The 11970-nt window shown below is 37.5% G+C and overlaps 2 protein-coding genes and 1 long non-coding RNA gene across 4 annotated transcripts; all 3 read left to right on the top strand.

Annotated features, from left to right (window-relative positions):
• Positions 1-5150: 5150 nt before the first annotated feature.
• On the top strand, positions 5151-6574 carry LOC126619709 (uncharacterized). Of its 2 annotated transcripts, none has more exons than XM_050288129.1 (3): positions 5151-5675; positions 5819-5878; positions 6439-6574. In XM_050288129.1, exons 1-3 carry the CDS (start codon positions 5590-5592, stop codon positions 6536-6538), a joined length of 246 nt encoding a protein of 81 aa, XP_050144086.1. In that variant the 5' UTR covers positions 5151-5589; the 3' UTR covers positions 6539-6574. The 2 variants fall into 2 exon arrangements, with proteins under 2 accessions (XP_050144086.1, XP_050144085.1); XM_050288128.1 differs by having other exon boundaries at positions 5798-5878.
• Positions 6575-6723: 149 nt separating this feature from the next.
• On the top strand, positions 6724-7197 carry LOC126619708 (uncharacterized). Its single transcript, XR_007622130.1, has 3 exons — positions 6724-6760; positions 6935-7083; positions 7118-7197. It is a non-coding gene; the product is annotated as an uncharacterized LOC126619708 (long non-coding RNA).
• Positions 7198-9291: 2094 nt separating this feature from the next.
• Positions 9292-11583, top strand: LOC126617799 (putative pentatricopeptide repeat-containing protein At3g49142). The gene has a single exon (XM_050285857.1). It carries the CDS (start codon positions 9462-9464, stop codon positions 11469-11471), a length of 2010 nt encoding a protein of 669 aa, XP_050141814.1. The 5' UTR covers positions 9292-9461; the 3' UTR covers positions 11472-11583.
• Positions 11584-11970: the final 387 nt, after the last annotated feature.

Genomic DNA, 11970 nt, shown 5'->3' with positions numbered 1-11970 from the left:
AGGGAGAAAATGGGAGTGGAGAGAGTGGCAAAGCAGTTGTAAATCAAGTCGATTTGTAAAGACGCAAGCTTTGAGAACCAATCTGTTGGTTTTGTTAAGCCATATTCATCATCTTCATCAAATGTTGGTGTCTCTGGCGGCAGCCGCGGTGGGTCGGTGAATGTTGAGTTGGGGTAAGTAGCTTCCATGTCTTTGAGAGTCTCTGACTGAGAGAGAGAGAGAGAGAGAGAGAGAGAGAGAAAGAGTGAGGGTGCTGTTGTAGCTTAGCTAAGCCAAACATGGCAAGAGGCAGAGCTCCAGGTGTGTAATGTGCATGAAAGGAAAAGACGCGACGTGGAAGTGTGGCTGTTTGAGAAGTTGACATCTGTTCTGTTCTGTTGTAGCTTAGCTTTGTCATATATATATATTTCGGATTTTATGTGCAAAAAGATTTGGTAATCCATTTATAAATTTTTCTTTCTAAAATGATTGATTACTGTATTCTATGAGCATGACTTTAGACATGAACACATCTTTGTACCATCTAAAGTCGCTTAGAGTTGGACATCTCAGATGGCTGAGTTGATCATGGATCCTAGAGGTGACATTACTAGGTGTTCCTATGAAGTGTTCTATGATTGTGAAAAGGAGTGTGTTAATTGCGTCAGAGACGCCTTGTCCAATATGTTCATAAAAAATAAGTAATCCTTCTTCATCTTTTTTAACAGCATTTAGAATTTCATTTCTGGATTGTTCAGTGAGATGTTTCTCCCACCAGGAATGAAGCAACAACTTGGGTTAACTGAGATTATGATTTGTGATATAGCTATTAGCAACCATAGAGATATGTTGAAGTTTATTAAGGAGTTCTTGTTCTGACAAACCATATATATTCCATTCATAAAGTTTATCAGAAGAGATTGAGAATTGATTTTGAATATTCCTTTCTTCAAATTGAATATTAGGAGGAGTAGGTCTGCGATACCAATTTTTGGTAAGAGATGTTGGATTAACTCGTCTATTGTTAATTCTTTTAAGTTCAAGATTTTGAAAAGCTTGTTCAACTTTTCGAAGAGAATTTGAACCAGCTTCTGATCCAGAAGATGTAAGGGATGTTTCTGATTAAGATTCATCAGGATGGTTTATGGTTTGGACTGTTTTTTCTTTCTTTAATTTAAGTAATAACTAGTTAATTTTTTGACTTGTGGAAATTGAAGATGATTTCAAGGCTACGGCCTTTGAAGAGGATTCTGGGAAATTAACCAGACGTTTTTCCTTGATTGTGGAGTTTGTTCGAGAAAGTTTATCAATTTTTATTTCAATGTTATCTAATTGTTAACCAATTGTATGGAGGCTTTGATTAGTAAAATTGTTTTGTTCGATGATGGGTTTAGTTCCTACATCTTCTTTTGGGATTTTAAAAAGAGTTGCCGGAATTTGCTTATTAGCAGTTGTGATGAGAATGGTTTCTTGTGATGGATGGCTTGAGGTAATAACCAAAGAAAATTACCAGAGTGCACTGGTGAGCGGGAATGAACCCACTTCACACGTGACGTTAGAGCATAAGCAAGTACATAATAGTGAATTAAGAATTGTACCCTTGAAATAATCTCCAATACTAAGAATTGCCACGAGTCTTCGATAATAAGGAAGCTCAACTAATAAAACATGGAGGGTGAAGACAAGACAAATGTGAGTGACCCTGTAAATAAAAATTTAATAGAAACTATATAAAACATTATAACCCCTTGCTACAACAGCTGTATAATTTCCAGAAAATATCATAAATATACCACAAGACAACATCTCGTCAGCAATATCAAATAATCATGTGATTAATAACTCATACTAGTACACAAATCGAAGTCACCTATGGTGACCTGTATGACTTACCCATATCTCATCACATATTTCATCGCGTATGCTAGCTTATCGCATATTCATCACATATGATAGTTTATCACGTATTCATCACATATGCTAGCTCATTACATATTCATCACATATGCTAGCTCATCGCATATGTGATAGCTCGTCGCATATTCATCACATATGTTAGCTCATCGCATATTCATCACATATTCATCACATATGTTAACTCACCGCATATTCATCACATATGTTAGTTTATCACATATTGATCACATATGCTAGCTCATAAGTCGGAGTCACCTCTAGTGACCTGTACGACTTATCCGTATCTCCTCATATATCTCATTAATCATTGCTAGCATATAAGTCGGAGTCACTTATAGTGACATGTACGACTTTATTTATATCTCCCTATTTATCTCATCAATATACTAGCCGAAGTCACCTCACGTGACCTGTACGGCTAAATCAATATCTCATCAACATGCTATCCAATTAATATTTCATCATCCATATCTCATCACATATCTCATCAATATATTAGCCGGAGTCACCTCATGTGACTTGTACGGCTGAATCAATATCTCATCAACATGTTAGCCAATCAATATCTCATCACATATCTCACTACCATCACTATCATCAACATGTACTCACCTAAAGCTTACATGGGCGTCCGCAACATCATTTGGCACTTCGAAGAATTCACAATAATTAGGTTCAGGTAATACACATATAAATATGTCATGATGCAATCTATAACTCAACTATAACATAGTATTTTCAAGTATATATATATAACATGGCGTGAAATGCATAATCCGTAACGCCCTACTCCCGAACTACTTATTTTCGAAGATAATTATCAATGATAAGCCCAACTAGATACTAGTTTAATTAACTATCATTACTTACATTTCCTTACTTCAAATTCCTGATTGTTCATACATTGATTTATGACCAATATTTAACCACCAAATCATAAGGTTAAATCTTATATTTTCCACCAATGTCCCTCACATTACTCAATTCCCTAAACAAGGCTATTGTCTCTGTTATTTAGTCTCATTTATTATATGGCTGCATTTAACGTCTCGTTAGATTGCCTATGTACCCTAAATAGGGATCAAGCCATTCGTAGTTCACAATAATTAATTGTAGGTAACATGCATAATTCACTTTAGAAGCATTTGAGAAACTATCAATTATATACCTATGATAAAAAGGAAAAGACCTACTCACCTGGAGTCCACGCTATGATTCTCTAGCACGCGCATCGAGGTGTCTCGAATGATTGGCGCCTGGAACAATTATAGAATCACATCTCAGAACTTTTATCAATAGAATACATAATTCACATAAAACACATCCTCAAGGACATTCTAAAATAGTTTAAGACCCATCGACCATAAGTCAATTGTCAATCAAATCGATGGTTGGGTCTACAACCTTGTAAACTCTCTCTGGAAGATCCACATATCAGATTTCCAATCCGAAACTTCCAAATATCCACATTATGCTTCTAGAATAACATACTAAAATTTCATTACGATCCAACGATCGGATTTTCGTCAATTGCCCAAAACTAAGTGACGGTTAACAGTTATTTTATAAACTTACAAATCCAATTCGGGAAGATTATCGGATTCTCAATCCATAAGTTTCTATGGTTCTCAAATATTACGTACTATAATGTATTGAAGTTTGGTAACGATCCAACGGTCGGATCATCGATTCATATCTTGACCTATTCACGTGTCGAAATGAAATTAAGCCCAAATAATGAAATTACGTCATACAGATATCAATTATGAACCCAGGGCATCTAATAGTACTTAAACAAAAACATCATTGTCCCACAGGCCACGTGGCACCGCACGCGCCGTCGCGGGTGGCGGTTAACCGCCGCCCCTACTCGCCAAAAAATTCAACTATTTTTAAAAATTCTCAAAAATTACAAAATTGAAGATCTCAAAGAGTAGAGTAAACTTTATACCTGTGGACAAGTCCAATTTGGCCTAGAAAGGCTCCAATTTTGCTAAAACCATACGAAACCCTATAATTGGGTGTGATTCGATTCGACCTCCAAACTTGCTTCGAAGCCTCCACCACTGCTTGGGCTTTGTTTCTGGGTTCTAGGGGAGTGTTTTGGTAGTGGTAATTAAAGGAAAACGTTTCACAAATGGGTGGATTTCAAGTAAGCTTCCCGCGACACCCATCACCATTTTTGTACTAAAATACTATCAATTTCCTTCTAATTTTTTGGTGGAAGAAGAAGAGAAATGGCCAAGGTGATGATTATAAGCAGTTCATAGGTCCAATTCGTCGGAAAATTGGACGAGAAACGACAAGAAGCCGCCGGTTTGAAGACATGGGTTGCACGGGTCAAGGAAGACCAGTTTGGGTCCCCTCATTTTCTTCCTCTCACCTTTCCTCCTGCTCTCCTTCCTATTGGTCAGTCTTCTCTCCTCCTCTTTTCTGATTGGGCAGCAGCCCTTCTCCTCTGCTCTTTCTCCCGTCCCCCCTTCTTCTTCCTCATCTTCTTCAACTATTTTTAAAATCACTAAATGATAAACAAAATATATCATTATAAAAATGTATAAAATATATAAGTAGCGACTAAACAAAAGTACTTCTCAGTTTTATAATTCCGTAACGTCGAGTACTTCAAGAAAAAGCTAAGTATTAATTCATACACCTCGCTATACATTGGTCAACGGGTGTCAAGACCCTCGCCTCTAAAGGCATTTTCGTACAATCACACTTTCAAAATTTATAAAAATGTAAAATTTGGGACGGATTGTCACATTTTATATTTGATTCCCACTAATTTCACTCTGTCTAACAACTAACCATCTAATTCATTAACTCTTTCTACTAGAGATCAAATCTTCTACATTCATTTTGAGTGTGGTCTCTCTATAACCTTGACCATTAACTGACACAAATTAAGTTTCTGAAAACAAAATAAAAAAAGTTTAAATTTATAAACACATGTTAATTAATTACGGGGCCACAAAAAATCACCCTCATCCTGTCAGTTGAATAAAAAAAGGGTAATTTTATTTAAACCCATCTAACCTATTTCTACACCCAATTTACTCTTTTCACCCATTTGATTTTTAACTAAACTATTATTATCTCTTTAAACCCAAATTTAATACCTAATATACCCTTATAAACCTAATTTAGTATGTAGATTTATTTTTACACCCATTCAATTTTTTAGTCAGATGTAAGATTGAAATCGAAGAAGAAGACTAAGAAGGAGAAGGAGCTGCTGGTCCATTTGTTAGCCATCACTCCATTCTCCCCCTGCTAATTCTTCCCGCCACCGTGAATCTACCGCTTGGCAGCCTCTAGATCGTCAGACCCGCGGGGAGTCGAATCGGCGGGCACTCCGTCGTCGTCGCGCGGGGATTTGGTTTCTTTGGACTCCTCGATGGGTCCCATACACTTTGCGCGACCCTTTTATACAGACCTCATTTGTGAGCTTCTATGCTGAGCTTGGTAAGTTGTGCGATGCGCATAAGGTGTTTGAGGAAATGTCTGAACCATGTGTGGTTGCGTGGAATGCGGTGATTGATGGGTTTGGGAAGAATAGGGAAATGGGTTATGTTATTTTGTTATTTGAAAGCATGCCAGAAAGGGACGTGGTTTCATGGACAAGCGTTATAAGCGGGTTTAGGAGAAATGGGTGTGGTTGTGCTGTTTTGAGTCTCTTTGCTTCCGTAAATTATGTCTCTGGTTTCGGTCGGAATGGGTGCTCTGAGAACGTCATTTCTTGCATTGGATGCATGGTGTGGTTACTCTGCAATCAAGAGGTAGGATTTGTTAAATAAACTCTCTTTATCTTTCTGCAGTTACTGATGAATAATTTGTGAATGTAATATCATTCACCCGTATCTTCATCCTTAATTTGTTAATGGTATTAACCTTTTTGCAGATTTGCATTTAAATGTCATAGAAAATCAGAGGCTGGAAGGGACATTGTGTATCCAGTAAATGCAATTGCATTCCACCCCGTGTAAGTTACTTTTTCTATTAAAGTATTGCGTACTAAACTTGTGAACTTGTGTGCGTTGATTTATTGAAGTCATGAAAACGATAGGCCATATCTGGTTTCTTGTTGAAGGCATCTTGTGACTACAATAATAACATATGGGAATTTCATAGTAGTAACTTAGTTCATGGTTTATTCTTTGGTTGAATGGTTCAAAAAATAAGGATTAGAATTGTTCCTTGTTTTTGCGATAGATTATGGCTTGGATTATACTTGATCCGTTAGTTGGGAATGTTTAAAACCTAAATTAAGCTCGAGGGGAGCTTAATAATTTCAGATATACGTAGCTCATGCTTTAATAAAGTTTATCAAGAGAGTTTGAGAATGAGATTCTTGTACATTATTGACTATCATGTTTTCAAGCTATTTTGCCCTCTCGGGACAAATTGACAAGAGCTATACATACTTTCGCTTGATGAGAGTTGTGATCATACTGCTTATTGTATGAGAGTAGTGATGCTAGCAGTTTCTTTTTAGTCCACGTGCATTTCTTTTATTAGTTCTTTTCTGAAATTCAATTGCAGCTATGGTACTTTGGTTGTTTCTCAACAGCAGCCATGTTGGCAAGGCGCCGGGAATACCTTTACCTGGGGGGTTTGCTTTCTTCTGGCCTTTCTATGCTAATTTGGTTACATTTTGCTTCTTCTGTCTTTGGGGGTTCTGCAGTTCTTTTCAAGTTTGAGGTAAAGAATTATCAATTAGTCATGTGAATGATGGGCAATGCTACATTTTGTGTATAAAAGCTAAAACAGGGTGATATATGCAATTATCTAATCGTTCTCTGAAATTGTGTTGCAGCTGTATTTCAGTCTTGTTGCTGTGTTTGTCCATATACTGGTTATCATGGTAAGTTCTCGTTAATGCTTTAAGAGCAAAATCCTCATCTCGGTCTTGTTTTCTATCATATTTATGACTGTTGGTGCTTAGACCATCTCCTATTTTATTTTATATTGTGAGATGCTATATCTGTTAGGCTAAGTAGACTTGTTAACTAAAACGGCTATCGTTTCTTTACCACAGTTGAAGAACTCGGCTGAGAAGAATGAGAATAATAAGAAAAGAAAGGATTGATGCTCCTCCTGTAACCCTGGTGATGCAAAGCAATGCAAAATGAGATCATCACTTGTCTATATAGAGTTTTCCATGTGACCTCAAAAACAAAATGTGTAGTTGATATATTCCCTACTCTTTGGTGGGTGGTAGATTGATAGTGATTGTCTAGTGTTGCTGCCGTTAAACTTCTACTTATTGTTTTGAATGACATCGTTTTAATTCGTGACGAAGTTTATTGTTGTGTTAATAAACTGGCTAGCTCCTCCATCTGCACTACTTGTATGTTGGTATAGCAGGTTTCCAAATAGCGATTTTGATACTTCCGAGTCCTTATGGAACAATTTTCGCCACGTCCAATGATTGAGCGTGTGCGTAGTGAAAATCCAGATTTCGCAAATGAAATAATTAAAATTAAAATCACATTTGATGACGATCAGAGCTTTCTTGCAAAGAACGCTGATACTCCTCTTCTGTTTCCGAACTCACAAGGCAATTCTAATCTCTATTAAATTTATTCCACTGCTTGTTTGACTCAAACATTTTCCTGCACTTTGACAACACATTTTTGTTAATATGTCATCTACACAATAAATGTTGCGCACTAGAAAATACAGACTTGATAGAATTCAGGAGTGCTAAATCTCGATCGGTGGCAATAACCCCAGGAAGACAATAGCCATGAAGCAATATCTTTAATCTAGTCAAGGCCCAAGTGTAATTGTCTTCTTTCTCAGCCTCTATATACACAAAAGCAACTGAGAATGTCATATTAGTGGATGTCACACCCACAATTTGTAAGAGTGGAAAACGATACCTGTTAGTCTTATATGTGCAATCCATGATAAGTACATGTGGGAATGCTCGTAATATCTCAATACTAATAGGGTGAGCCCAGAAAATGTCAGTCACAGTATCACCACAACTTCTCGAAAGTGTTAGTCGAGGGCGACTCACCGTCTTACCTTCACCTTCTAAATCAGACCTTTTAATAATAATTACCATATTATTCAGCTTTCCCTGTTCACAAACCCATGTAATCAATGCATCTTTTCCTTTGAATATCTGCACGTAACACATATTTTATTTCGAAGTAAAATTCTAAAATTAACTAACATGTCAACGACACTATAAATATATAATTACCTCATAAGTTGTAAATTGATCAGTATAATCCACCACACATTCTTGTCCAACCTCGTTGCCTCGATCAGAGGCATCATTGAATTCTTGTTGCTAAATAATAAATGACAAAATTATGATTACAATAAAAAATCTTCAAGTTATGATTAAAACAAATGGACAAATATAGCTAATTGCAGCAATGTTTTCATATTACTGACTAAAAACACATCAAGCCCAATTTTATAGTAAACAACAGACAACTTAAACTACCTTTCGGTTTCCTCTTACACAACAAATGGAGTTTGGAATATGTAGGACCAACAATAACTTTCATATTGGGAGGGAGAGGGAGACCCCCGAAAAATACAATCAGAGATTATCCTTGCTTTCTGACTTACAGTAATCAGGTTTATAGGGACAAGGCTCACCTAGATCCCGACATGTATCCCTCAAAGTTAGTGAAACTAAAGATGGCAATGGATATTTTGTAATCCAATAATTGCTTAGTGCAGAGATTTTCCAGTGCAGGAAACAATGTTGGAAACTTTGAGCCAATAAACCATTTGCTTCTAAAATGTTTTAGTCCTTGGGAAATCGAAAAATAAACCCCCAAAAGAATCAGCAAGACTGCAGAATCAAGGTTCAAGATTTTTCTTGAAAAAAATCCCTTCACATCAGTGGCAATTCAATGGGAAAGTCCAGACTTCCTCAACTTGAAAAATCTTCCATAAAGCAAAAAATTATAAGCTCATGAAGGACTCACCACCTAACCAAACATGACTGAAAGATATACACATGCGGAACCAGAAACCTTAAAGACATCGTTCAATTCGACAAGTTCTAAACTTTAAAAAATTGAAATCGAACAAACAAAAAATTCATAAATTGAGTCATACCTTGGTTGGAGGATTCAAAACTTCAAAATCACCATCCATCAATAGAAAAATTTATTTTTCTCTATGAGAGCTATTAGGATTTTAGCAGAATGAACGTATGATAAACAAAGAATGATCGTAGGGTTTAATTATAGTGTTTGGGTTTATTGATAAATTTGAGTTTTATTATTAATTTCATTTTGTACTTAATAGTAATTATGCAATAGGGTAAAATAGACAATTAACATTCAAAATTTTAAATTGGGTGTAAAAAGAGGTTGCATGGGTTTAAATAAAATTTCCCATAAAAAAAATAGAAAAAGAAAACCATGGTCAGCAACGGAACTCCATATGCGCACAGTTTCACTAAAGGAAGCGACAGTGTTGATCAAACGACAACGTTTCGGCTCTCCCTAGCATCATCTTCTTCGCCAGACGTCTCGCCGCCGACTCTGCTTCTGAAACATTTGAAATTACTAGACCCGCGTAATTAGCACATGATAATCTCCCTGATTAAGCAATGCAACACCCTTTCGTCCCTCAAAGCCGTACACGCCGCCGTCCTCAGAACCCACGACCTCCACCTCAACCTCTTCCTCTGCACCAACCTTATCGCCCACTACGCCTCTCTGGGCTCCCCCTCTCACGCTTACATCCTCTTCTCCGCCGTCTCCTCCGCCTCCGACGTCTTCCTCTGGAATGTCATGATCAGAGGCTTCGTCGACAATGGCCTGTATAACAAAGCCATTGCCCTGTACAGTAAAATGTGGGACGTGGGTGTTAGACCCGATCATTTTACTTTCCCTTTTGTGATTAAGGCTTGTGGGTTTGCTCGTAATTGGAGATTGGGTAAGAAGGTTCATGGAGATGTGATTGAATGTGGGTATGCATTAGATGTGTTTGTAGGTAATTCACTAATTGGGTTGTATGGGAAATTTGGGCAGGTTGAAACTGCAGGGAAGGTGTTTTATAAAATTCCCCAGAGAAATGTGGTTTCTTGGAGTTCGATGATTGGGGTGTACGCGCAAAATGGGTGCTTTGAGGATGGGTGGGAATTTTTTTTAATGATGTTGAATGAGAAAATTACACCCAACAGGGCTTCCGTTTTGAACGCGATGGCATGTGTTTTTCAAGAGAATGATGCTGGTGAGGTTTGTGGAGTTGTGACCGATAATGGACTTGATTTGGACCGTTCAGTTCAAAATGCTGCAATGCAAATGTATGCACGGTGCGGAAGAATGGATATTGCTCATGTGTTTTTTGATAGGATCAGTGATAAGGACTTGGTGTCTTGGTCATCCATGATCGAAGCATATGCGCAAGCTGATTTGCCTCTTGAAGCTGTTGAGCTATTTAAAGAGATGAGAGAGCAAGGGGTTCTCCCTGATTTAGTGGCACTTCTAAGTGTTGTTCGCGCTTGTTCAAGTTTAGCATCGTTTCAGCAAGCACGTTGGATTCATGGACTTGTTATTCGTAGCTTTTTCAGCAATTGCATTGCGCTTGAAACTTCTATAGTTGATCTATATGTTAAATGCGGAAGTTTGATGTATGCTAGAAGGGTTTTTGATGAGATGCAAGAAAGAAATATAATCTCGTGGAGCACCATGATTTCAGGATATGGGATGCACGGTCATGGAAGAGAAGCAGTTAACCTCTTTCATCAGATGAAGGCTCTTATAATACCAGACCACATTGCGTTTCTATCAGTGCTGTCAGCCTGTAGTCATGGCGGGTTGATTGCCGAGGGATGGGACTGCTTTAATTCCATGAGTAGGGATTTTCATGTCACACCAAGGCCCGAACATTATGCATGTATGGTTGATCTTTTGGGACGATCTGGTCGACTGGATGAAGCCTTTGAGTTCATTGAGAGAATGCCGGTAAGGCCAGATGCTGGTGTATGGGGATCACTTCTTGGAGCATGCAGAATTCATTCAAATACAGAACTGGCTAAAATTGCAGCCGGACATTTATTCGAATTGGATGCAGAAAACCCAGGGCGATATGTTCTAATGTCCAATATTTATGCATCTTCTGGGAAACAGAAAGATGCTGATGAGATTAGAGATTTGATGAAACAAAGAGGGGTGAGGAAAGTAGCTGGTCACACCAGTATAGAGATTAAGAACAAGGTCTACGCATTTGTGGCGGGAGATCATTCACATGCTCAATCGGATTTGATCTATATGGAGCTGGAGAAATTGATAAACAGGATTCGACAAGAAGGGTACAAGCCGGATTTGAACTTTGTGCTGCATGATGTGGAGGAAGAGATGAAGGAGAAAATGTTGTATGCGCATAGTGAGAAGCTTGCAATTGTTTTTGGACTGTTGAATTTAGGACCGGAAAGTGTGATCAGAATAAAGAAGAATCTGAGAGTTTGTGGGGATTGTCATACAGCTTCCAAGTTTATCTCCAAGGTTACAGGAAGGGAAATTGTAATGAGAGAAGCTCATAGATTCCATCATTTCAAGGATGGTGCATGTTCTTGTGGGGATTATTGGTGAACATAAACTCATTAGCTTAACAGGTTGTGTTCATGTCAACCCGTTAAGAAAGTAGTAGTTGTAGCTAGTAAATTTTTTGGTTTAGTTATATAAAAATACCATACTTGTTTAATGTTTACTTAGCGTTGGAAGGCAAACCTAAGCTTAGCGAGGTTGGCTAAAACATACGTTAATAGAGGAGGAATTATTACTCATTGTTTTGGACTATATAGAGAAAGCAAACCAGCTTCTCAAGATTTGTGGCTAGCCATGAGCATACCAAATCCCACGCTTAAGTCTCGAACTCCTAAAACATACCTATTACATTATTGAAAAAGAAATGCTAAAGTTCCCTATTTTATAATGTTAACACAAAAATTAACGTTAACCAATGAAAAGGTAAATAATTCATAGAAAGTCTCACTTTCGACATGGTCTCTTTAGCATTTCTCTTATCGAAATAAAACTACACTAATTACTGATCAATGAACTAATACAGAAAATGTGCCAAGTAAAATGG

The sequence above is a fragment of the Malus sylvestris genome, chromosome 4, assembly GCF_916048215.2.
Source record: "Malus sylvestris chromosome 4, drMalSylv7.2, whole genome shotgun sequence".
In the NCBI taxonomy this organism is placed as follows: domain Eukaryota; kingdom Viridiplantae; phylum Streptophyta; class Magnoliopsida; order Rosales; family Rosaceae; genus Malus; species Malus sylvestris.
This window is presented reverse-complemented; position numbering and strand designations above follow the sequence as displayed.